The sequence below is a fragment of the Typopeltis vanoorti genome, chromosome 17 (assembly GCF_054136105.1).
Source record: "Typopeltis vanoorti isolate ZY-2024b chromosome 17, IOZ_Tvanoo_1.0, whole genome shotgun sequence".
NCBI lineage: Eukaryota > Metazoa > Arthropoda > Arachnida > Uropygi > Thelyphonidae > Typopeltis > Typopeltis vanoorti.
In genome coordinates, this window is record NC_143565.1 from 103,740,892 (window position 1) to 103,767,843 (window position 26,952).

The 26,952-nt window shown below is 35.1% G+C and overlaps 1 protein-coding gene across 3 annotated transcripts in view; it reads right to left on the reverse strand.

Annotated features, from left to right (window-relative positions):
• The window catches only part of LOC150097730 (protein numb-like), a 356,060-nt gene that overhangs the window by 77,500 nt on the left and 251,608 nt on the right, over positions 1–26,952 (reverse strand). For all 3 annotated transcript variants that reach the window (XM_090406728.1, XM_090406730.1, XM_090406727.1), the window contains exons 2-3: positions 23,656–23,792; positions 10,064–10,135 (exon numbers count right to left, since the gene is read on the reverse strand). In XM_090406728.1, the coding sequence (XP_090262854.1) occupies positions 10,064–10,135; positions 23,656–23,792 (209 nt within the window). The remainder of the gene's footprint in view (positions 1–10,063; positions 10,136–23,655; positions 23,793–26,952) is intronic.

Consider the following 26,952-nt stretch of genomic DNA (forward strand, 5'->3'; position numbering starts at 1 on the left):
CTGTATGATAAATGGAAACTGTGGCAATATAAGAATCTTATGTTTTGTAGATGTGGAAAAAAGCATAAGACAAGATATCAAAAGAAAAACATCTTCAGAACACACAACTGTATGATGTAATTATAATATCATACTGTGTATCGATCTGTATATATTTAAGTTCTAGGTCAGAAGTCAGACCTGACAGAGGTAGAGAAGGGTGGTTTGATTTAAGATAAGGTGTAAGACAAGTGTATATGCTATTTTAACTGTAATCAGTAGAGATTCTATCATGAAAGAAAGTGGCATTAAATTTGATATCAGAATCAGAAATAACAGGAAACTTTCTTTATGCATATAATCTTGTACTCCTAAAAATTCCAATGTAACCAAATCAGGCATGAAATTTAGCAAATGTTCTGTAGGCAGTCAGAATTGAGACCACCTTGGAATATAAGTTTATTCAAAATAAACAATCAAAACCCGACAAGTTTCATGTCATAAGACACATCCTCAAAGATAATGGTACACAATGCGCAAGTTTTACATAACAAAAGCCTATTAATGATTAAATACACACATTAGATGTTTTTAATAAATTCACAACTGTTAAATAATTGATAAACCAGATTACAAATGATATATTCATTATTGTATGCATGTGGAACATTGTTAGTTGTTGCTATCACATGTGCTATATCCTAGGTTCACGGCAGTTAAATTTTTGGTGAAAGCATCAAAAATTTATAACAAGTATGGTCTACTTTCATCAACAATTTAACTGACAACAGCATGTTGAAACATTGCAACAACTAGCAATGTTCCAACACGCATATATCATTTGTATTCTGGTTTATCAATTATTTAACAGTTATGAATTTATTAAAAACATCACATGCGTAATTAATCGTTAATAGGCTTTTGTTGTGTAAAACTTACGTACCATTACCCCTGATGATCTAAGTCTTACAACGCACAAAACTTGTCAGGTTTTATTTTTAATACACCCATATTACAATGTGGTCTCACTACTTTATTTATTCATGTGGGGTAACCCCGTTTCCTCGACCGTCCCTTAGGACTGGTTGAGCCCTCCCAATGAGGGATTAAGTATGTACTTTTTGACTGTAGTCTGTGTGTTCACGGGTCCGGTTTGCGTGCTTGTAGGATGAAAAATCCCAGATAAACTGGAGGGTGGGGGGAACCCTGCTGTGCACACCCAAGACTGGCTAACTTGGCTATGGCTGAGAAAGATCCTTAAGCTCCTCACGTCGTCGAAGGGAATCAAACCTAGGACACTCCTTCCCCAGGCACATGGTAGCGAAGCGTATAGCCACTAGGCTAACCACACAGACTGTCTCAATACTGAAAACTGCCTACAGAACTGCTTAACCACAGAAACCTACAAGTACAAAAATATATGTTATTTAGGTGCAATTTTTAGCGCCGATGGTAAATTACACTCGATGCTAACTGTACCTTGCATAGAACCAGACAGAAAAAACTACTATGCTTCATCACAGTAAATACAAACTTGAAACTCTTTTTAGAATCAATAGCAGATTTTTAAAAAAAATCAGCCTAATCTAAAGAAATACGGTTGTGTTAAATTTCCCAAGATTATGGAAACTAATTCTGAGGCCTCCTATTCAACAGCACCCATAAAGGCCATTTGAACCTAAATCCCTCAATGGATTTAGGCTCAAAATAATCAAATTTCTTCCACTTTATGTTTTGCATGTGCATGTTACTACAATTTTAATATTGTATTCCTGAAGATATTCTTGTGATTGATACAAAATAGTGGAATGATTAAATCTGTTGTTTATTCATTTCTCTGTGAATAGTCTCAGCATCTAAGACGAAATGCACATTTACCATATAATGCACTACACATTCAACCTTGTGTAAGACATTTATGTGTGTGTGTGTGTGTGTGTGTGTGTACTTAATATTGGTCAATTGAGTGAATGGAATGATGTGCCCCATTTGTTACACGGATTAAGTTACAATAGTATTCAATTTTCCTCTACATGCTATCTAATATATTTATAGAGATCATTGCTGATGTGATGATAAGCTATTGAGCTGAACAATATCGTGTACCTTACTTCTACGGAATACAATTGAGCAGGATAAATCAGGCATATAGCTTGATTTATTAAGAAATAGGTTCATTTATATCCACCCAGCAGTCTGGCACAAAGACATTAAGAAGTGAGTGGACATCAGAGACCAGTAAGCAGGAATTTCATCATATTAAAAGATGAAAGTTGGTTGGCAGCCCTATAATTGTGGTGATGCATGACCCCATCACTAATTCTGTGGCAAAAAAAATAGTCTGACAATGTGGACTAATTTCCAGACTGTAGGATAGTTATCAATGGAATAAGAAAGTGTAAAAAGGCAGCTACAGAGAGGAGTCAGCTCTCAGCACAAATTTCTTTAGAGCAGGAGACTTTTCAGTATCCAATTTGAACAAGTTTTCAGATTTCTTTCTGACAAAAAGTTGAAGGAAAACATCTGTCAAGATCTACTGTAAAAGAATTTGAGAAGTAAAAAAAAAAAAAAAAACAGAGGCTGGCTTTCTCTGTGGTTGATGATGCAAAAGAACCATCTGAGTAAAAGAGATGGAAGCAATGTTAGTGAGAAGTTTCAGCCAGTTTGACAAGAGATCAGAAAGCATGCCTACTATTTGAACAGAATGCAAGTTTCCTGCTTTGTGCTATTTCAAAATCACTTTTGGAAGTGTTGATAGATTTCTTGCAGCTATGCTGGACTTTGGTATAACCACTAAAAGAAGAAACCATTTTGGATGAAATGGTTACTCGATTCTTCTTTTGTACAGACTTGGCATGCCTTTTGGGAGCCAAGACTTAGACAGATATTAATTTAGGATAGAATGGGGAATAAATGTTTCCATCCATACCATAATAATTACGAGGGTGGTCTGAAAAGTTCTCAGCCTCGACCATAGATGGCAACACTATCAGCAAGATTTTTTTTTTTAAGTTGATACATCTGTCATAAGCATCCATGTGAAATTGCAAGTCATTCTATCAAGTAGTTTGTTTTATACAGCTCTCAGAAGCAAAAGTGTTGTCTGTATCCCTTGAAATAGATAAAATTGAGTATTGCGGTTATAAAATTCTTTGTAAAAGAAGGTTTAATGCAAAAAGAAATTCATTTGAAGTTCATAAAAGTTTATGGGCACTCTTCTGCTTAGTTTTCGACAATTAAGAAATGGACTGCCGAGTTTAAATGTGGCCGTACCAGCCTTGAAAATAATCCACGTGAAGGACATCCGCAAGTGTAACAACACCAGAAATTGTTGATCAAGTGCACGATATGGTATTGGATGACTGGCAAGTCAAAGTGCATGAAATTGCTGAGACTATAGGCATTTCAAAAGAATGTATAGGATATATTTTGCATGAAGAATTGCAAATGAAAAAGCTTTGCGTAAGATGGGGCCGTGCTTGCTCATAGCAGATCAAAAACGCACCTGTATGAAAAATTGTGAACAGTGCTTGGAGCATTTTAACAAGAATAAAATTAATTTTGTGCATCGATTTATTACTATGGATGAGACTTGGCACCATACACACCACAATCCAAGTAGCAGTCAAAACAATGGACAGAAGCCAGTTCCATCAGCAGGAAAGGTCATGGCATTGGTGGTTTGGGATGCTAAAAGCATTTTGTTTAATAATTATCTTGAAAAGGGTAAAACAATAACTGAGGAATATTATTCCAATCTTTTAACCAGACTAGACAAAAAAATTCATGAGAAGAGACCCGGTTTACAGAAGGGAAAAAAAAACATCTTTCATCAGGACAATGCACCTGCCCACAAAGATGTTTTGGCAATCGGAAAATTAAGAGATCTGCACTATGAATTGTTGGAACATCCAACCTTTTCCCCCAGATTTGGCTCCCTCTGACTTCTATCTCTTCCCGAAACTAAAACTCTTCCTCGCTGGTCAGCATTTTTTTTAGAATCAAGAGGTGATTGCAGCTGTAGAGGGGTATTTTGCAGATCTTACTGAAAACCACTAGAGGGATGGGATAATGGTGCTGGAGCATCACTGGAATAAATGTATTAATCTTAAGGGAGATTATGTTGAAAAATAAAAATAATTTTGAAATTATAAATCCGTTTTTTTCATTGTTAGGCAGAGAGAATGTGGCACAGATACTATGAAGATAATTCCACTTGACATTCTTAATGTCATACAATGCATGGATAACAATGGTTGGGTATGTGCTGCTCCTTTGAATTAGTTAGAGGGGATAACACTGAAAGGAAACTTAGATGGATCATTAGTAAAGAAGAAATCTAGTATGTTTAATGAGTGGTTATGGTTATTTGATATTCAGATAGGCATGTGAACAATTTGTGTAAAAACTGCAAATGTCTGCATCTCTAGCTGGTCGATCTGCAGATGGAAAATTAGTTGGTGTTATGAACATTAAAATCTGAATGAAAAATAACTCCACTGTTAGGAAAGCTGGACTGAAAAAAATAGACATTTAAAGGAAATGAAAAAGTTATAGTAGCTGTTAGCATTAAGAGAGTAATAGAGAGAGAACAAATGAATCTGACACAATGGAGCAGAGATTTTTAGCCAATGGAGGTCAAAATCAGATTTTAATTTGGAAGTCAGTAATCCTCTCAAATACTTTCTACCACATTTCTATTACTACTTATCTCATTTAACAATCTTTCAAATTAATTTATCCAGACATGCAGAATATCTTTATCTTCAGTTTTTATGCTACCTATACCATCTCTAATTCTTTTTTATAATGGTCTTTACTATTTCCTTCTGTTTCTAAGTTTCTGAGCAACCTCCAAAATTTTGTCATGAAGGTGGCAAACCTCCATTTTTCCACCTTCGTGACATTTATCTTCCATGTTATCTTCTTCAGCCCTCCTTCATGAAGTTCTGACTTTTCTATCTTCCCTATAACTAAATCATTTTTACTCTTAGTTTCACATTATAATATAACCTAAGATGTTCATACAGGTTACAAAACAGTTACAGGCAGTTATACATATCAATGTATACAAATAACTGGCCTGTTTGGCTGAGTAATAAGCACAAATGCTTTCCAACCAAGAGACTTCGGGTTCAAATCCTGTCATTGTCACTGATGTTTGTGACTGAGACAGCCACCATCATCCTACTTACTGAAGGCATGAAGTGACTTCAAAATATTCCATGTTTGGTGTCTAGAGTAGGGCTTCCCAGATTATAAAAAAAGAACAAAAATAAAAAATTAATTTAAAAGAATCCTTAAATCACCCACAGAACTAACATACTATAGGTATACAACCTTTCATAGAATTTAGTTTTGGACCAAAAGTAATACAGAGTAGCTAAATAGCAATATTTATAATTTAAGCATAATGATAGGTTCCTTAAATGCTTATCCAATTTAATCAAAAACATTACCAAACTGGGTGATTTGTAATTTTTATTTCTGTAAAAGAATAAAATATTCTTAGATCACATTCTTGTATTTGTTTGAATTTTCACTTCTTATTGATAAAAGTAGGCTATTTTTGGTATACAAATATAGTGTGCATTGTTTCTTTATGTGATTTGGAAACTGTATATTTATTATGTCTTGTTGTCAACTAATGGAAACATCTTTTATGTCCTCATTTTTTTTCCCCCAGAAATAACAGTAATAACCTGAAAACAAATATCTGAGAAGTAATATGTTCAATTTTTAGTTAATATTTGAATTATTTTGAAATTAATTCACTTAACTAGAAAATACTGTAATCTACCATTTATCTGACCTTTTAAACAATGACCCTTCAATTAACTGACCACTGCATGTCAATTAACTTGTGTCACAGCACCATAATTATACTTCAATCATCCAACTCTTTAACTATTAAAACAGCAAACTGCCTTGCTGATAGTCAAATAAATGACAGATTACAGTACTGTAATGTGAAATAAATATATCATACTGAATCACATAGTTTAGTTTTAATGTAGTAAGATTGATTCCTTCTACCATAAAATGTAGAGTGGTTTGAATATATGCCAAATATAATATTTTTAACATTTTTAATTTTAAGACTATGCAAATAGTCAAGTCTGCATAATACAACCTGTATTTGTCGATTACATCAGAAATGTGCAGTTTCTGATGTAATCTAAATTACATCAGATACAATAAATTTTTAATCCTATAGATAAGTTATAGCATTAGGATTTTATTTCCATGCAATAATTTAAATTTGTTAGATCTGCATTCCAATCATGCAAAAATTCTTGAATCGAGAAGTTTGGTTTGCATACTGCAACTCAAAAATCATGTATGAGGGGATGCTTAAGGGTCAAAGCTGTATAACTAATAAGACCTCCACATAGCCTTCAAAGGAATGGAGAACCGACCAGGACTTCTGACCTAATGTCCAATCCTCACCTTCTCGTGGTGCACCCTCTTAGGTATCTACCTGGATACTGATCGAACGAGGATGGGCTGGCAATTTGGGATTTAGCCAACCAAACTGTATTCTTATTGGCTTAAACCGAAATATAGAATGATGGTACAACATGACAGCTAGGGCATCGCCCGGTTAAACAAGACCCCATTGTTTTCGTCAGAGAATCAAAGTGAACAGTGAAAAGTCAGCTACTGGAACAAATCTTAAAACACACCCAACTCAACATCACCAGAGTTCAAGATCAGTACTATCAACATAAGAAGTCTGAATGGCAAAGAAATGGAGTTAGTTGAGGAATTAGTAAGTACCAGATCGACATAATAGGAGTGACTGAAACAAAAAAGATAAAAACTGGTGAGATCTTTCTGAGCAATAAATACAAAATGTTATATTCAGGCAATGACAATCAAGGAAAAGAAGGAGTAGCCATAGTATTCAACACTAAATACGAGGCTAATCTTCTTGAATGGCAAGAAGATTAGCCTTACTTATTTGAGTCTGTGGTCCCACAAAAAGTTCTACTAAGGTAGACGTGGAGGAATATTTTGAGGCTTTAGAGAAAGCAACTGACACAATGAAAAAGGAAAAGTTGGTCCTTGTTGGGGATCTAAATAGTAGAGTAGGAAATGATTGTCAGACATACAAAAATATTTGGGGAAAATTTGGAGAAAAGAGCAAAGCTAATAATAATGGCAAATACCTGTTGGATTTCTGCTCAAGACATAGACTGTTATTACTAACACAATGTTCCAACATAAAAATGTGCACAAATTCACATGGAGAGAAGAGGCAAGGAATAAGAAAGTCTCATTGACTATATTATTGTTGATAGTTTTCCCCACTTGTACAGGACACTAGTGTGTACAGAGGATTTGAAATTGGAAGTGATCACCATTTAGTCTTGAGCAGATCAGATCTTCACTTTATGACAAATAGTTAAGAAATCATGGGAATATAACAGAGATTTGTATTTAAGTTTTGTAGATCTGGAAAAGGCATATGACAAGGTTCCAAGAGAGAAGCTATTCGATACGCTACAGTTATATGGTGTCGATGCGGCATTATATCAAGTAATACTTAGTCGTTGAGTTCTAAGTCAGCAGCTAGAATTGAAGGAAGTATGGAAGATAGTTTAATGTTAAATCTGGTCAGACAAGGATGTACATTATCCCCTCTGTTATTCATTATCTATATAGATCACATTATGAAATGATATTAAACCTGATATCAAAATTGGAGATGTTAATGTCAGCTCTTTGCTTTATGCGGATGATGTTATACTTCTAAATAAATCTGCTACAAGTCTGCAAGATTCCCCGACTAAATTGAATAACTGTTGTAATAGATATGGTATGAAGGTCAGCAATAACAAGGCAAAGACAATGAAAATATCAACTGCATTGTGAATGGAGAACCTATAGAACAAGTGAAACATTTCAGCTACTTACTCACGATTTTTAGTGAAGATGGTAAATTAAATATGGAAATTGACAACACAAACAACAAAGCTGGTATGGTAGGAAGTGAACTGAATAAATTTATATGGAATAAGAGAGAAATTAGTCAAAACACTAAATTAGCTGTATACAAGACAATGTTCAAACCAATTTTAAACTTATGGATATGAGAGCTGGGTCAGAAGTAAAGCACTTGACCAAAGACTAGACCGCAGACATGAAAGTCCTGAGAAAGATTAGGGGCATGAATAGATGGCATCACTTGCAATATCATATTAAAAATGAGGATAATAGGAAAGAACTTGACATTGTAAACATCCAGGTATGCGTTAGCAGAGTTAATCTCAGGTGGTATGGTCACTTAAACAGAATAGGCGAGGAAAGATTAGCAAAACAAGTGTTCTCTGCCAGGTTGGCAGGAAAAAGACCCAGAGAAAGACCAAGATACAAGTGGATTGATACGGTAAAAAGTGCCTTAGTAGATAGAAATATAAGATCTAATAATATGGGAGTCTTGACAGGTTACAGACTGATTTGGAGAAATATTGTAGACAGGAAGTTAGTAATGATGCAAATTTTTCATGTAATACTATCAAATCCTGTACACCCCCCCCCCCTTAGGGTACATGGTAGGAATTGGATGATGAAAATCATGTATGATGCTTGTGATATTTAGGAGTAAGCTAATTTAAATTTGCTCACCTGGCTGACCAAATAGTTAGCATATCTGCTCTCTAACCAACAGTGTAGGTTCAAATTGCATCGTGGGTATAGTATAGATATTTATGACTGCCTTTAGGCAGGAGATGAATTTCATCAACTGGTGAAAGTCCAATCCACTGCTTAATGAAGTCAGGTGGCTTGAAGTTCCTTCAATATCTTCATTTTTTTCATATGATTGTGCCAATGATGTTATCTGGTCACTCCCCTTATTTTTCTTGGAACATTCACTTACATTAGTCTCTAGAGCAGGATTTTCATATTATATATAAAAAAATTATAAAAATTAATAAAAAAGATAAAAAAATTCTTAGCCCACTCCCAACACTAATGTATATGAATGTTCCGAGAAAAATAAGGGGAGTGACCAGATAATATCAATGGCATAATCTTATGAAAAAAAATGAAGATATTGAAGGAAACTGACATTGTTAGCATTCAGGAATGTGTGAACAGAGCCTAATTTCAGCTGGTATGATCACTTAAACAGAATGAGAGAGAAAAGGTAGAAAAAAGATAGAGGAAGATCAACATTTAGGTGGATTGATGAAGTCAGAAATTACCAAAATTAAACTCTAACAAGTCCTGAAGATATGACTAATTTGGAGGAATTGTCAACAGGAAGTTAGTAATAATACAAATGATCATTTGAAATTGTGCCATTCAAGAAATTTTGTTGAATACCATAGCTATTCCTTCCCTTCCTAATGATTATTGTCCAACATCTTACAGTTCTTATATGGAGGTGGCATACCTGTTGAAGTCTTTTTTGTTTTGCTAACACCAATTACATCAACATAGTGCTTCTCTGAGTTTTATTTCTTTTTCACTGATACTTCAACATTGATGGCTGCCAATTTTCAGTTCAGTTAATGCTGAGTTTCGTCCAGTAGCTGACTTTTCACTTTGTTTCCCTGATAAAAATATCAGTGGCCTTGTTTAATTAGGTGATGCCCCAAGCCTGCATGGCATTCATGTCATTGACAATTATTTAGTTGTGGTATATACACCATTCAATTGACTAAGTCTCAAAATGCCTATTCTTCCTTGTTTGTTCAGTATCCAGGTGGATACCTTATAACAGTGTACTTTGAGAATGTGAGAAATGTAAACTGCTCAGGGTCAGAAGCCATGGTTACTTTACATTCCATATAGGCTATGTGGAAGTCTCATCCCAATTATCTTGTTTTGACTTCAGTTATGCCCCTTCTATAATATTGTAATAATAAATATTTTAATATTTATTTGAAAAATGTTTTATTTATCTCTATGGTTACATGCTTGAAATATCAAATCAAAACGATCTTCTCAATTTCTCTCTGCTGATGAGCCCACAGAGAGAAACTGGGAAAGAGGATCTAGAAAATTAAATGCTGATAATTTTTTTCCATGAAACAAAGTATAAATAAATTCTATGCTTATTAAATTTACTCACCCTAAGAACTTTCAAGGCTTCCTCACAAACTTGCATGCCCCTTGACTCAAATACCTCTACGCATCCTAGGTACTGAAAAAATAAAAGTTTATACACAAAAACATAAATACAAATAATTGCTCATGCTGCTGCTGATAATGAATAAAATCCACTTTATATGCCTTGAATTGCTTTAGGTAATTGGTAAAGTATTTAACTATGCACACATGCTGAAGCAAAGACTGGGACAACCTCTATTTTTGAATGAAGCATACTGATGTGTATATTCCTATTATCAAACATCACTTATACTAATATTAAGCAACAAATATACCACTACTCTTGACTGTACATCTATTTACCATCAATGATGATATATGGAGAACTTGACTTCAAAAGAGATATTATTACAGGATGCCATATTAGTAGCCTATTCATTCTTTTTATTAGGAAGGCAGATTCAAATATGCTAATCCTATAACCCTTTTTCTGATTTGGATGGGTGAGTGTGGGTGCACCAAAGACACAGGTGTTCTCCAAGAAGTTTTATGCTTAATAAAGCAGTTTCTTTATTAAGGGCAGCTCATATTATATATGAGTTGCCCTGTCCTGAAGCTACTTCAGGTGTAAACTTTGTTTGCTTAGACATGGATAAAGGATTAAACCAAGAATATAATTTCTTGGCATCTTAAATTTATAGCATAACCAATATGGATCATACTTTGATTGCCATGACAAGAAATCTGCTAAAAAAAAACTAATGCCTATAATTCCCTTATAGGGAGTAAGCAAGGCCATTTAGCCCTAACTTGTGGAGACCGAGTGAGCAGTTCAATCTCCACTGTAGCCAATCAAAGATTGCTAGCCCAAGACTGCAAATACCACTTCCACATAATGGTACAGCCAGAACCGGTACTATTTTTTTTTTTGTTTTTATAATAACAATTATAAAAATTTTGTTTCTTAAAAATGAACTTATGAACCGTGCCCCGGCGGCAGCGCCCCCTTCACAGTGGCGCCCGCATGCCTGCTTCCACCGGCCCTGGGTAAGCATCATATTATAGGTGATATTGTAAAACAGATTGACAGTGGAAAAATAAGACAGGCTTACATAGAATATTGATCTCAAACAACAGACACCTCTGGGATTAACTGGAAAGTTGGTGTAAGCCTGGAAGTGAGGAAGCTATAGATGTAATGTGTTTGTGGCAGGATAAGCCAGAATGTGAGTTAGTGCAAGGAAAAAAGTCATCTTGACTAGAGATTATTATCAATCTTTCTTTTTAAGATCTTTCTTACTTTAAGACAGGAGGATTAAGTTTTATAGACAACCATGAATCATTTGAGCACTATAAGATTACTCAATTAAAAAGAAGAATATACTGTCATCAGCTCAACTATGGATAGGATTTGAAGTCAATCTGAGAATGTCAGTGATAAGAGAGAAATGTACACCATAATAAGCAATGAATGACCAGACACAAAACTGGCATTCTCATCACAAAGGGAAGGAGGGAGGGATAAGATGTTTTAGGCTTCTATACCAGGCTCAAATGCCTTAGAAATATCAAGAGTGAGTATGTGAGTTTCTTCAAAATTCCCAGAACCAGTGATTACTATTTCCATACAGGTAAATACTAATCAACTTATGGGTCTACAGGTGGTGAAAGAAGGTGTTAATGATCATTATTTTCAAGAGTATAAGGTGAGAAAAATGGGATGAGATAATGTGATGGCTGACTTACTTCTCCTTGTAAGGAGATGTTGGATAAAGGCTTGCTTCCATGGATGCATGGCAATAAGTATGACAGCTTGTATAAGTAATACAGGATGGAAATTAATTCTGGTTTTTTTAACACAAATGAAGGGATATCATCTGGGCAAAGGGACTTATTATTATTACATGGGCAACTCCATGGAGTTTGTAAACTCTATGCTAAGATGTGATGTGTTTTCATGCAATATCTACCATACTTCACTTTTAACTCATTCACTAAAAATGATACCCAGAGTAACAGACTTTGGCAAATCTATTCCATTCATTTGCCACTCCATGCAGAAAATCTAGTCATCACAGCCTTGCTAACAACATACTTCCAGGGATGCCCCTAGGTCTCATCCCCCTGTGCGTGCATGCATGCATGAAATGCATGCATGCACGCACAGGGGGATGAGACTGAAAAATTTCCTCTATCATTCTTGTAAAGACTGATTATGAGATCTGAAAAATTTCCTCTATCATTCTTGTAAAGACTTTTCAGTAGTTATAAGTCTATCACATCACCCATTTTCTACCTCAACCAATTTCTGTAACCCACAAAATGCATTCATAGACCCATCACCATCTTGGTCACTTATCTCTGGATCCTCTCCATCTCCTCAAACCTAGATGGCCACATTTACTCCAGTCAAGATGGGGTCTTATCAAAGTCCTATAAAGAGGACTTTAAGACCTCCTTATCTCTGCTTGTTAGGTAATCAAGTAATCAGATGAATTGTTTATCCTTAAAAAAAAAAAACTCCATACTTCAGCTTCACATCCACTCACACCTTCAAATCTCTGGATTCATCAATTTCCTGGAGTACAGTTCCATCAATATGGTACACAGCTGATAATCTTTTCATTCCAAAATGCATTACTTTACATTTTGCCACATTAAACTGAATCCTTTCTTATTTGCCCATATTACCAGTCTATTTAAATCCTCCAGCAAATTTTTAATATATTCAGCAAACAACTGATTATTTCTCCTCAGATCATTTCCTATATCATTAATGAACAAACTAAATGGTAGTACTAAACTAAACCAAGTCCAGATCCCTGCAGCATGCCACTAATCACAGGGAATCTGCTGGACTACCCCTGAAAAAAACTATTGTCTGTTATCTCTCCATCACCCACCCTCTTATCCACATCAACTTCAGATCCATCCCCATTTGTTACAATTTATTAATCAGAATTCCAGGCAATATCCTGTTAAAAGCCCAGCAGTATCACTGTGTAGCTATCTTTATCCAACTCAGCTGTCACTATTATAAAAAGATGAGCAAGTTACTGGGACATGACCCACCCTCCACAAAACCACGTTGCTCTTCCTCTCCCATGTAGTATCCCATTCCCATCTACCCATTTTAACTCAGTCTATTTTTAACTCAGAAATTGTCACTTAATGTGAAGTCATCAGCTTCTACATATGAATTGCCCTGTCCTGAAGCTACTTCAGGTATAAACTTTGTTTGCTTAGGCTTGGATAAAAGATTAAACCAAGAATATAATTTCTTGGCATTTTTAATTTCTAGCATAACAACGCAGAAAACCTTCCAACATCTATTTCCCAAAACATTCTTATATGTCTGGTAATCATTTCCTACTCTGCTGGATCTTCAACAAGGACTAACTTTTCCTTTTTTTGTTGTGCCAACTGCCTTCTCTAATGCCTCAAAACATTCCTTCACTTCTTCCTTAGTAGAACCTTCTGTGAGACCACAGGCATAAATAAGTCTCATTGTTCAGTTACCCATTCTGATATTTGCACACATGACTCCACTTCATACTGCCTGCCATTCAAGAAGATTATCCTCATATTTAGAGTTGAACACAATAACTACTCCTTTTCTCCGATTGCCATTGCCTGAATATAGTATCTTGTATTTGTTTATAAAGAGCTTACTTGTTTTTGTCTTATCGTTTTGGTAACATCTATTATGCTCATCTGGGTCTGAGGAAAATATGGGATAGATAACAATAAAGAAGAGTAGCCAAGGTTAGGTATGAAGAGTAGTATGAATAGGATTGGAAGGAGAAAAAGGACTGTACCTACCTGCATGGGATAATTGATGTATCAAAGTCCTGATAAGGCAGAAGAGGGTGATGAATACAAACTGGCCTGGCTAACAAGAAGGTTGATAATTACAGGGGGATTTTAATTATAGTAACATAGATTGAAATGAAGAGACATCTAGGAGCAAGGAAAATTAATTTCTCAAATTTTTGAGGGATAATTACCTTAGGCAGTATGTGATGGAGGACACAAAGATCAAGAATCTTGAATTTATTATATTACAGGATATTACTGTGAATGAGATGCCTGTCTCCAGTTGGTAGGAGTGAGTGTGAGATGATTAACTGCATGATGCCCAGCAATATGAGATCTTTTGTGAGTAAAGGAGAAATGTGAAAACAAGGCAGATGATTACATGGGGAACTAGGGACCTCTTGGAACAATTATTACTATTACTATGTGACGCCTCCAGGGAGTCCAAGGACTCAGTAAGGGATGGCACCTACTCTACAACTCTGTCTCTGCCACTCAATCCACCAACTACAGCGAACCGCAACTACACCGACACCATCTACCAACCACCACCACCAGTATTTTCAGAGACGATTACAAACATCTGTGCCCACGGAGAGCATGGGATGAGAAGTTAAGATATCATTACTGCTTGGGAACTGATTAAGAACTAATTAACAACTGCAATGTCTAATGTATTCCAAAGGTCAGCAGATTAAAATAAGGTAGATGTAAAATGGATGAATGGAGAGATTAAACATGAAATCTGGAATACGGTACTGTAAAGGCAGTATAAGGCCACAGGCATTAATCTGTTACATCTGTATAAAGAGTAGGCTAAGAAAATGATTTAGTTGGTACAACAGCAAAAATGAGCAATTAGGCCAAGGAAAATTCCCAAAAGTTCTTTAAATATATGGCTAGTAAAAAAAAATAATAATAATAATGGGAGAACAAAGTTGGCTGATGAGAATAGTAGATTAGTAACCAGTGTAGAGGACAGAGTGTGACATTCAGATGCTTGAATGCACAGGAAATTAGAGAGCAAGCGAATAGAAAGTATATGATGCATTAAATAAATCTAATGTTAATAATGCATGAGTCTGTGGATATCACCATCATTAAACAAGAGCCTTGCAGTAAGGAAAGTCCAAAAGGAGTGATAAGTCTGAGGCTTTGAATTACAGACCAGCCTATATTTCTGGAGTTGAGGTTCAGGTACTGGAGAGGTTGGTAGGACTAGAATACAAAAATAGATTGATACAAGCAGGAGCATTCTTAAAGGAAGATTGTGTTTCAGCAATTTACTTACAATAGGATGACAAAATATATTGGATAAAGGGGGGGGGGTACATAATAATGTATTTAGATTTTGCAAAGGCCTCTGATAGACTGTCATATGACATTGTATTGTTTAATAATTTGCAATTTATTAGTTTATTTTATTATTTATGGCATTACTTCTTTACTGTAATGTATTTCCCATCTTTGTTATTTTCATGGTTGCTTGAACTAGTACAAAATGCCTATATGCTCCAATCTCTAACTCACATATAATACTATTATTTAACTTTAGTCCTTTCGTAATCTACTTGGCTTTACTCTCCCCCTTTCAATGCCATTAAGTATACTCTCATACGTGCGAGTATCGTAGACTGAGGAAAAGCCTCTGGCTGTGACCAAATCCTTAATCTACGTTGTTATAATTCAAATATATTAACCCTTAAAAATTTATTTTTGTTAATGACTGAGCCATTAAGGATTTCATTAAGGATCGTAAAAGAAATTTCTATCTTTCCTTTACATGCAAGAAAATAATTTAGCTAAGCACGCATAATAACTCTTAAATCAATTTTATCTCAAGCAACTCCGAATTACTCAGTTGCGGCTGTTACTTAGGTCACACAGGTACACTTTGTTTTTATGAGACATTGCATTGGCTAACAAAGATAAGGCAAGCTATTAACAAACCAAACATGTTTATTCTAAAACAAATTAATATACAATGGAAATAGGACATATGACGTGTCTGATTCTCCACACATTCATTAAAACAATTCACCTAAAGCATTAGACAAAGAAATTATTTACACTGAACTTATTAGACATGTGGATGGATCTTAGCACACATAACCTTACTCTCATTACAACTAATATAAGGCAAAATTATACTATACACATTCTAAGCATTATGTAACACAAGCACTATTCAAGTCTACAGTATTCTTATAAGCAGATTCAAACTCTGTTCGACTTTCTGACCTCTTCAACACATTATGCCATTAGTTAAACAGAATCAACATCTACCATCTATACACACAATCTAGGCTATTAACATAAAGCAAACTACTTACAAGCTCACAATATCATGTACAGTTTTGAATCCTAAAGGGTTAAAGCTGAATTCCGCAAGTTCCTTTCTTAAACTTGCACGACGGCTGTGATCGGGCACTATCCGAGGGTAGTCGCCTGGCGATTTCCTCCCTTGTAACAGTACTGCATTTCTTCGACTATGTCAGGAGCTGGTTTGGCTGCGACAAATCAGCACACACGTCGAAGAATTTTACGGAAGGATATCTTTAAATACAGCCTCCTTTTAATATGATATTGCCATTGATGCCATCTGTTCACACCTCTAATCTTTCTCAGGACTCTCATATCTGCGGTCTCTAGTCTTTGGTCAAGTGACCAAAGACTAGAGACCGCAGTCTCTAGAAGTAAAGACTTTTACTTCTAGAGACTGCGTTTCTTTTCTTTAGTCTCTAGAAGTAAAGACTTTTACTTCTAGAGACTAAAGAAAAGAAGACTAAAGACTAGAAATAAAGACTTTACTTCTCTAGAAGTAAAGTCTTTACTTCTAGAGAAGTAAAGACTTTTATTTCTGACCCAGCTCTCAGATCCAAAATTTAAACCTGGTTTGAACACTGTCTTGTATACAGCTAATTTAGTGTTCTGGCTAATTTCTCTCTTCTTCCATATGAATTTATTCAATTGACTTCCCCCCATACCAGCTTTGCTGATTCTGTTGTCTATTTCTATATTTAATTTACCATCTTCAGTAAAAATCGTGCCTAAATAGCTGAAATGTTTTACTTGTTCCACAGGTTCTCCATTCACAACACAGTTGACATTTTCAATGATTCTGCCTATTTTCATTGTCTTTGTCTTTTTATTGCTGACCTTCATACCATACCTATTACAACAGCTATTCAATTTAGTCAGAGAATCTTGCAGACTTGTAGCGGATTTATTTAGAAGTATAACATCATCCGCATAAAGCAAAGAGCTGACATTAACATCTCCAATTTTGATATCAGGTTTAATACCACTTTCCTTCATAATGTGATCCATATAGATAATGAATAATAAAGGGGATAATGTACATCCTTGTCTCACACCAGATTTAACATTAAACCATCTTCCTGTACTTCCTTCAATTCTAACTGCTGAATTACAACTCAAATAAAGACTAAGTATTGCTTGATATAATGTCCCATTGACACCATATAACTGCAGCGTATTGAATAGCTTCTCTCTTGGCACCTTGTCATATGCCTTTTCCAAATTGACAAAACTTAAATATAGATCTTTGTTATATTCCCATGCTTTCTCGACTATTTGTCGTAAAGTGAAGATCTGATCCTGACAGCCTCTATTTGGCCTGAATCCAGCTTGTTCTTCACCAAGCTTTTCTTCAATAATTCTTCTCAACCGTTTCTCAAGTATACTTGCATAGATCTTGCAGTTTTATTTCCCTTTTTATATATGGGTACTATGAGAACTCTACTCCAATCATCGGGAATTCGTCCCTCTGTCCAGGCTTTCTGAACTATGCAGTGCAGCTACTGTAAGACTCTTATACCACCATACATCAGCATTTCTGGTCGAATATCATCTACTCCTGCTGCCTTTCCACATTTCAAGCCTTTGATGGCTTTTTCTACTTCTAGTATGGATATGTATTTCTGACTGCATGCCTGGTCAGTGTTTTTTACCACTGTGCTGTCATCACTGCTTGTTTCATTTAGCAGTTTTTCAAAGTAATTACTCCATACTTCAAGGATGTCTTTTTCTCTCGTTTTCATGTCACCTTTATCATCTCTAATTCCTTTTACAGCACTCTTTCCTCCATTCTTAAGCTTCTTCAACAACCTCCAGAATATTTTGCCACCTTCTTGATATTTATTTTCTATATTCTTGCCAAAGTCCTCCCATGACTTTTGTTTAGCTAGTTTTACACAGTGTTTAGCATTCTTGCATTTGTCTCTATATTCCCTAAGAGCACAAGCTGACTTATTTGACAGGAACTTTTGATATGCTTTCTTCTTTTCCTTTACTGCCTCTTTAACTTCCTGTGTCCACCAGGGAGATCTGATTTTTCTATCCTTGCACACAACCTCACCACATGCCTCTCTGGCTGAATCAATCACGGTTTTCTTCAGAGTTTGCCACTGAATCTCCAAGGTTTGATTCCTGTTCTCAAACTCTTTCATTTTCTTTTCAATAATCTTTGTGTATTTTAGTCTACAGTTCACATCTGAGAGCTGCTCAACTTTTATTCGCTTTAAAACTTTCTTACATGTTATTCTTTTCAATATGAAATTCAATTTTATCCTGCTCAAGACTAAATAGTGATCACTTCCAATTTCAAATCCTCTGTACACTCTGGTGTCCTGCACCAGGGAGAAAACATCACTATCAACAATAACATAGTCAATGAGACTTTTCTTATTCCTTGCCTCTTCTCTCCATGTGAATTTGTGCACATTTTTATGTTGGAACATGGTGTTAGTAATAACCAGTCCATGTTCTGAGCAGAAATCCAACAGATATTTGCCATTATTATTAGCTTTGCTCTTTTCTCCAAATTTTCCCAAAATATTTTTGTGTGTCTCACAATCATTTCCTACTCTGTTATTTAGATCCCCAACAAGGACCAACTTTTCCTTTTTCATTGTGTCAGTTGCTTTTTCTAAAGCGTCAAAAAATTCCTCCACTTCTACCTTAGTAGAACCTTCTGTGGGCCATAGGCACAAATAAGTCTCATTGTCCAGTTCCCCATTCTCATATTTGTCCACATTACACTACTTGAGACTGACTGCCATTCAAGAAGATTAGCCTCGTATTTTGTGTTGAATACTGTGGCTACTCCTTCTTTTCCTTGATTGTCATTGCCTGAATATAACATTTTGTATTTATTGCTCAGAAAGATCTCACCAGTGTTGGTCTTTTCTGTTTCAGTCACCCCTATTATGTCGATCTGGTACTTATCTAATTCCATTTCTTTGCCATTCAGGCTTCTTACGTTGATAATACCAATCTTTAACTCTGGTGATGTTGAGTTGGGGTTTGTTTTCAGATTTGTTCCAGTAGCTGACTTTTCGTTGTTCGTCCTGGTTCCCTGGCGAAAACAACGGGGGCCTTGTTTAACTGGGCGATGCCCCAGCCAGCATGAAATTTTGTCATGTTGTACCATCATTTTTTATTTTGGTTTAACCAATAAGAATAGAATTTGGTCGGCTAAATCCCAAATTGCCAGCCCATCCTCGTTCGTTCAGTATCAAAGTAGATACCCAACAGGGTGCACCACGAGAAGGTGAGGATTGAACATTAGGTCAGAAGCCCTGGTCGGTTCTCCGCATTCCTTTAAAGGCTATGTGGAGGTCTCCTCTCAGTTATACAGCTTTGACCCTTAAGCACCCCTTGATTTAGAGAAAGCATTTGATAAAGTAAACCAGCAAATACTCCTAAATTGTCTAACTAATATTGGCATAGATTTGAGAGAGAAGAAAATAATTTACCAAATTTACAAAAATTAAAATGGTCGGATTAAAATCAATGATAAGGAGAAAATAATAAATATATTAGGAGTGGAGTAAGACAAGAATGTATATTTTCACCACTTTTATTTAATTTATATATTGAAAAGGCCATTCAGGAAACTAAAGATAAAAATAAATAGTTGCATAAAGATAAATGGTGAGCAAATCACATGTATAAGATTTGCTGATGACATAGCCCTTGTAGCAGAAAACAGAAGAACGTTAAAAACAATGCTAGAATTACTAAATAATAACCTTGAAAAATATAAAATGAAAATCAACACAAATAAGACTAAAATCGTTGTGGCAAAATCCCTATCAATACAGAGCATACAGACATCAGCGGGGAACAAATAAAACAAGTGAAAAGCTTTAAATATTTAGGAAGCCTAATAAAAGAAGTTAGCAGAACAAGAGAAGACATTAGATCAAGAATAAACAAAAGCCCAATTCTCTAAGACGAAAAGCATTTTAACAGGAAACCTCAACCTAGAATTGAAAAAAAAAATTAGTAAAGACATTGATAACGAGCATTGCACTGTATGGATGTGAAACCTGGATTCTAGGCAGAGAAGATGTAAGAAGATTGGAAGCTTTTGAAATGTGGTACTGGTGTCGCATGAACAAAATAAAATGGACAGAAAAAAAATCAAACCAACAAGTCCTGAGAGAGATAAACGAAACAAGAACTCTAATAAAATCGATCAAAATTAGAAGGGATAGGTGGTTTGGACATATACTTTGACATGATGGACTTGAAAAGAATAACTAAAGGCAAAATAGAGGGGAAAAGAAGAAGAGGCAGACCAAGGAAAAGCTTTCTTGACCAAGCCAAAGACAGCACGGGTTTGAGGAGTTACCAGGAGGTTAAGAAGAAAGCCAATGACAGAGCGGAATGGAGAAAATTGTTGCTAAGCTACCAGTCCCAAGACTGATGCAACTGATGATGAAGATTTCACAATCAGTCATGGTAGTATTGAGAAGGACATTGACATGCGAGGTAAGCATGTTATGGTTCCAGTACAAAGCCTTAATTAGGTTGTATATGGATTACTGTGTGCAGATTTGATCATTTGAAAGAGCCCAGTAAAGAGCCACTAAGTGGTGTCAGGTTTCTGAGTATGATGACAGATTGAGAGAATGACATTTGCAGAGTAAGCAGGAGGAAGAGGAGTAATATGACTGAAACATAAATTGGTAATGGATTTTTAATTGCTTAATAATCCATTACCAACTTATATGTTTTCGTAGAGCCTCCATAGCTCAGTCGGTATAGAGGAAGCCCTTTGGTAGGAAAGACTTGGGTTTGATTTCTGTCCATTATGTGAGGAACCTTTATCTGGTCTCTTTTGATGAAAGGTGAGTCAGCTGGTGTCATACGGAGGTAGGATTCCACCACCACCCCCGGAAACTCAGGTTTTTCTTCCCCCCAGAACAGGCAAACTGGCCCTTTGAACACACACGGATTACAGTCAGGAATACCTAAGACCCAGCCATAGGCCTGATTCATCAACTATGCTGGTCCTGAGCCCAGATAAAATTAGGGGGATTGAGATGGTGCCATACTTCCCGTAAAAAGAGCCTCAGGGCCATTGTGTCATCATATGCTAAATAAATAAATAATGTTTTCATAGGATGTGGGAAGGAAGTATAACAAGAGGTATTGTCACAAAATACATAAGAACAGTAAGAGTTTGAGAACAGGAACCAAACCTTGGAGATTCAGTGACAAGCCTTGAAGAAAACCTTGATTGATTCAGCCAGAGAGGCATGTGGTGATCTGCAAGGATAGAAAAATCTGAACTCCATGGTGGACACAGGAAGTTAAAGACGTTGTGAAGAAAAGAAGAAAGCATATCAAAAGTTCCTGGCAAATAAATTAGCTTTTGCCCTTAGAGAATACAGAGACAAATGTAAGAAAGCTAAACACTTTGAAAAACTAGCTAAACAAAAGTCATGGGAAGACTTTGGCAAGAACACAGAAAATAAATATCAAGAAGATGGCAAAATATCCTGGAAGTTCTTGAAGAAGCTTAGAAATGGAGGAAAGAGTGCTGTAAAAGGAGTTAGAGATGATAAAGGTGACACAAAAAAAGATATCCTTGAAGTATGGAGTAATGTGCCTTAGATGATAGAAATATAAGATCTGATAATGTTGGACTCTTGACAAGTAACAGGCTGATTTGGAGGAAAATTGTAGATAGAAAGTTAGTAATGATGTAAGTTTTTCATGTAGTACTATCATATACTGTACATCCCCTTGAAGGGTACATGGGAGGAATTTGATGATGATATTTTTTTGCACAGTGATTGGTGAGTGGAACATAATGCCTGAGAGTGCAGTTTGTTGTTGAGCTACAATGCATGGACCTCCCATAACTAGTTTGATTCCATGAATTTCTGATGATAATGCTACTCCAAAAATGTGGATCGTTCTTGATCCTTTCTGAAAGTTAACACAAAGAATATTTAAGAGTGCATAGGGATTTCCCACTTAGCAATCCTACTATAAAGAAGCGATTCAGTTTGAGAATGAGTGCAGTTTACATACTAAATGCATTTAATGGGTGGAGTAGAGTAGAGGAGAATATATTGCATAGAGGAGGTCAACCTGTGGAATATTTTCTGTAATGAGTCCTGGGACTCCACAGAAGTGCCAAGTAGTAATGATAATGTCAAATGCAAAGGCATTTAACAAACTACCACATGGGAAAACTATAACATAACTTGGAGCAAATGGGAATAGATAAAGTTAGAAAAGATATAGTTGAAGCTCAGAGAGCATATTGCAAAATATGCTCCAAGGATTACTTGGATGCTGAACACATTGACAAGTCGAGAAAGGTTATTATTCCTTTTTATAAGGTTATGACTAAGAGATGAGTGACAAAATTGGTGACAGATTTGTATGAGAATACACTGAAGGTGTGTGAGTTGCAAAGCTTAGTTGATACACAGAAAAGAGAGAAAAATTATAGAAACTAAAGACTAAAAAAATTTTTTTCAATACATGATGAGTAGGAATAGAACAAGAGAAAAACTCTCCAGTTGTGTAAGAGTGTGGTTAGTAAGGTATACACAGACTAGATTTTTTGCTTGAGAATGGTGATGATTGGAATGGATTGCCAGATATAGTTGTGAATGTCCTGATAGTGAATGAGTTTAAGGAGAGATATGATCAGTATTGTGCGAATAATGGTTAGTGTGGGTCTTTGACTCCATGAGGATACCCAATATAATAATCAAGGCTCACTCAAATTAAACAAAATCCCACTTGCCATGGGAAAAAAAATGTACTCATTCAAGATTCTCCCCAATTGCCACACAAACACATTTCAAATTTTTTTTTTTTTAATGCTAAGTCCCAATTAGATAGTAGGAGATCCATGAAATGAATAGTGGTGCTGTATCATTTCAGGAATATTTCCTTTATGTGAGAACTATTCCAAAAACAAGTCAAATAATAATAACAGAAAGAACTGTAAAACAATACGGATTTTTTAGAAAATGTATAATTTGTTACTAGAATGGCCCTTTATATTCAACATATTGTCTGCTTTTCTTGGTTAAAAAAAAAAAAGATTGTTTAGAAAGTTATACTTAAAAATAAAAAGTTAATAAAAAAAAAGTTATAAATAAAAAAATATTCCATTTTTTCCAGTCTACAGCTACTCATCACATGCAAGTGTATTTGTCAAGCCCTGATTACAATAATAAAAAAATTTATTGCTGACAAAATTTCAAAACTGGCTGTCTAGTAGTTTACATGTATAAATTGGTGAATGAATTAAATCACATACACTCAAATAGTACTGACATGGAAACATAAAAATGATTTTATAAAAAAGCATATGCCAGTGTTAAAAAACTATGCTGTTTAAAGGAAATATAATTTGTGCCCACTAAAATATCATTGATGAATGCTAAACTGAATGTTATATAAGCTATATAAAATATGACAGCCAGATCATAAAACATTCTCATAAGGATTACTTACTTTTACCTGGAAGCTGCAAGTACCTGCCCTAACTGCTGCTTCATCTGCTTGCCACTGATGAGGCTTACTACATTCTGGTACGTGGTCCTTTTTCTTTCGGAAACTCTCTCTTAAACTCCTCCTTAAACGGTCCATCACTATAAGGAATTAAAAAATATATATTATTTTAGCAGAATGTACTTAATAATATGATATCTATATGAAATTAACAAATATTAATGATGTAAAATGACTGAACAGCCTGTACATAATAAAAAGATAATCATAAATAATAAGTCATAAAGTACAAAATATATTTATATTATTATTCACCAATGACTCAATGAAATAATCTGATCCTTAATTTGCATATAATCTATTCCTCTCTTTCAAGTAGAAGTTAGGAAATTAACATATCAGAGTATTCCATTTTCTAATCATCATTAACAACTGACCGACTGTGCAGTTCTTATATTTTATGAATATCAGATTTTTATTTTTTTTTTTCAAATATGAAACTGCATGCAGTTAATGTATTAAAGCCACTACTTTTTTTTTTTTTTGTAGAAAAATGCTACAAAAACATGACAATAACTACTTTAACTCTTATGGATATCTTTTACAATGTGCTAAATAACAGGACCAAAAAAGTCTGATATTTCTAACAGGATTGTATAACTTTTTTTGTTTCTAAACAATAAGATGTCATTTATTTCACATCAAGTGACAAAGAAGACGGTGTTCTAGTTCACAGCCCACTAGAGAACTACATTTAACTGAATGTCATAATATAACACAGGGATAATAATCATTTTATTAGGAATAATAATAATAAATTTAATAGACAATAACAGATTTCATTTATTCAAGTTAGCAGCAGGGATTTCATCTTGAATAGTTTCAATTATTTAGTGGATTAAAAAAGTCTACAAACTCACAAAAAATATGTCAGCAAAGGTTGCTCGATTGGTAGAGCCTCTGCTACTAATGGCCCACACAAAAAGTTAAGCAAGTTTGAGCGCAGTTAGTAGTTGGAAGGTATATATCTTCAATGCTATTGGCACATTCTCTCTCGACGAGTCTGGACTCCCTGGAGGCATCACATAATAATAATAATACACATTAATAAATCATAGAATTCTATAGCAGGAACATCTGTAAAAAAGCACACATCCCACATCCTCAAAAATATAGTTTAGTTGTATTCCTCATATATTACAAATCAAGGAGTTAAACGTGTATTTTCCAAACACAAAGACAAACATATATGGACTTGATTTGTAGAATGTAATGATATGGAATTATGTCCTTAAAGCTGTTCACATTCAAATATAAAATCTCTATAAAGAAGTATGCAAAACAGTTCAAAATAAATCTAACTTAAATAAACGCGATTGCTTAATTATTTCCTAACCTAAGCTGTTATAATTTCTATTGAGAACGAAAACCTATAAACATGCTTTTATTACATTTACCAGACTCCTCTAGGAATTATTCACTTTAACCGATAATTATTAATAATAACCGGATTTATCACTTTAACCGTAACATACCCATTCCCTTTATCCAACTCAGCTGTAACAGTTATAAAATATGAGCACATTGCTAAAATGTGACCTTCCTTTAGTAAACCCATGCTGCTTCTTGCAGAGTATATCTTGTCTACCCATTTCAGTATGCGAGTTCTTATCAACTTCTCTAAAATCTTCACTATCACACTAGAGATACTGATAGGTAGATAATTAGACATCAGTTTTTGTACCACACGTGTATAATGGAACTATCATACATTTCTTCCATTCCTGTAAGATTCAAGTTATGTGAAAGGCCTAGCCAATTCGGCTGAACAGTCCTTTAGCAAACGGGCTGATATTCCATCTGTTCCTATAGACAAATTCTTATCTAGGTTATGCAACAGCTCTTCAACCACATTTTCATAAACCTCCTCTTCATCCAATGTAGCAGTAGCACTGTGCATCATGTTACATACACCTGGTTGATATATCTTAGCAAAGTGAGTATTCATTAATTGAACAATTTCATTAGATTCCAACACTTGAGTAATCTGCATTCAATAAAGTTATTCTTTCACATTCATTCTTTCTTTTGCTTGTGGTGTAATGATAAAATTCTTTGGATTGCTTTTAGTTTGCATGGGCAATTTCTTTTCCTACTGCAATTTAGCTTTCCACACAATATTCATTACTTTTTCTTGCCTGAGCTTTATATATTTCATAACTTCTCTCACAATATTATTTCCATATCATCATCTTCTTGTGGATCTCTTGCTTAATAAGATTGAACATCCATTTCACTCCCGAACTATTTATTCTTCGAACACTACGGATATGTTTGGATACCATCTCGTTTAAGCACTTTTTCAAAGATTCCCATGCATTGCTGACATTTTTCCCATTCAGTAACTGATATCATAGGACCAAAGATGGTATTTTAAGTTGATCATAATTTCCAGCTTTGTAGTTCAGCATGCAACCTGTTCTAATCAAAGCATCAATACAATTAGATACTTCCCAAGAAAGCACAGCATAATCACCATCACCAACTGGTAGTAAAATAGCCATACTCTTAACATTAACCCGTTCTGATGCTATGAGCAAATCCAACATCACCCATAATGATCACTCTTTGACCTAGAGTTCCTTCTTTCACATACTGCTTGAGAAAGTTGTCTCACAACAATTCAATAAATTCCTCTTCTTTCTTATCATGAGATTTCTCTTCTACTCAATCAATGTTTGGAAAATTAAAGTCGCCCATAATGATCATTTGTTTGGTACCCATAAGGCTAAACTGATAATGCATTTCTTCATCCCCTGCAACTGAGCCACCAGGTCTGTAACAACATCCCAACATACATTTCATTATTAGCCTCCACTTCACACCAGATAGACTCAAACTCACTGCTACATGGGACACTGTTACCACCATTTTTTTCTTGTATTTCTACCCTAACTGGATTTAAGTCATCTGATATCATTAGTAGTAGTAGTACTCCTCCTCCACTATCTATTCTGTCATTCCTAAAAATAGTATACCCATTACACTCGAACCCACTTACCATATCTGATTCTGATATGGTAAGTGGACTAAGATTGTTTGCATTAGTGCAAACAATCTTAGGCCACATCATATTCAATAAAGCAACGAACTCAACCCTTTTGTTTCTGATGCTACTGGCATTTAATAAATATATAATATAATACTTAATAAATTACCACCTAACCTATTCTTATAATTAAATATGCAGTCTATTTGGTCATGTTCTAGAACTTATCTTTTCTCTCCCCAGACATACCC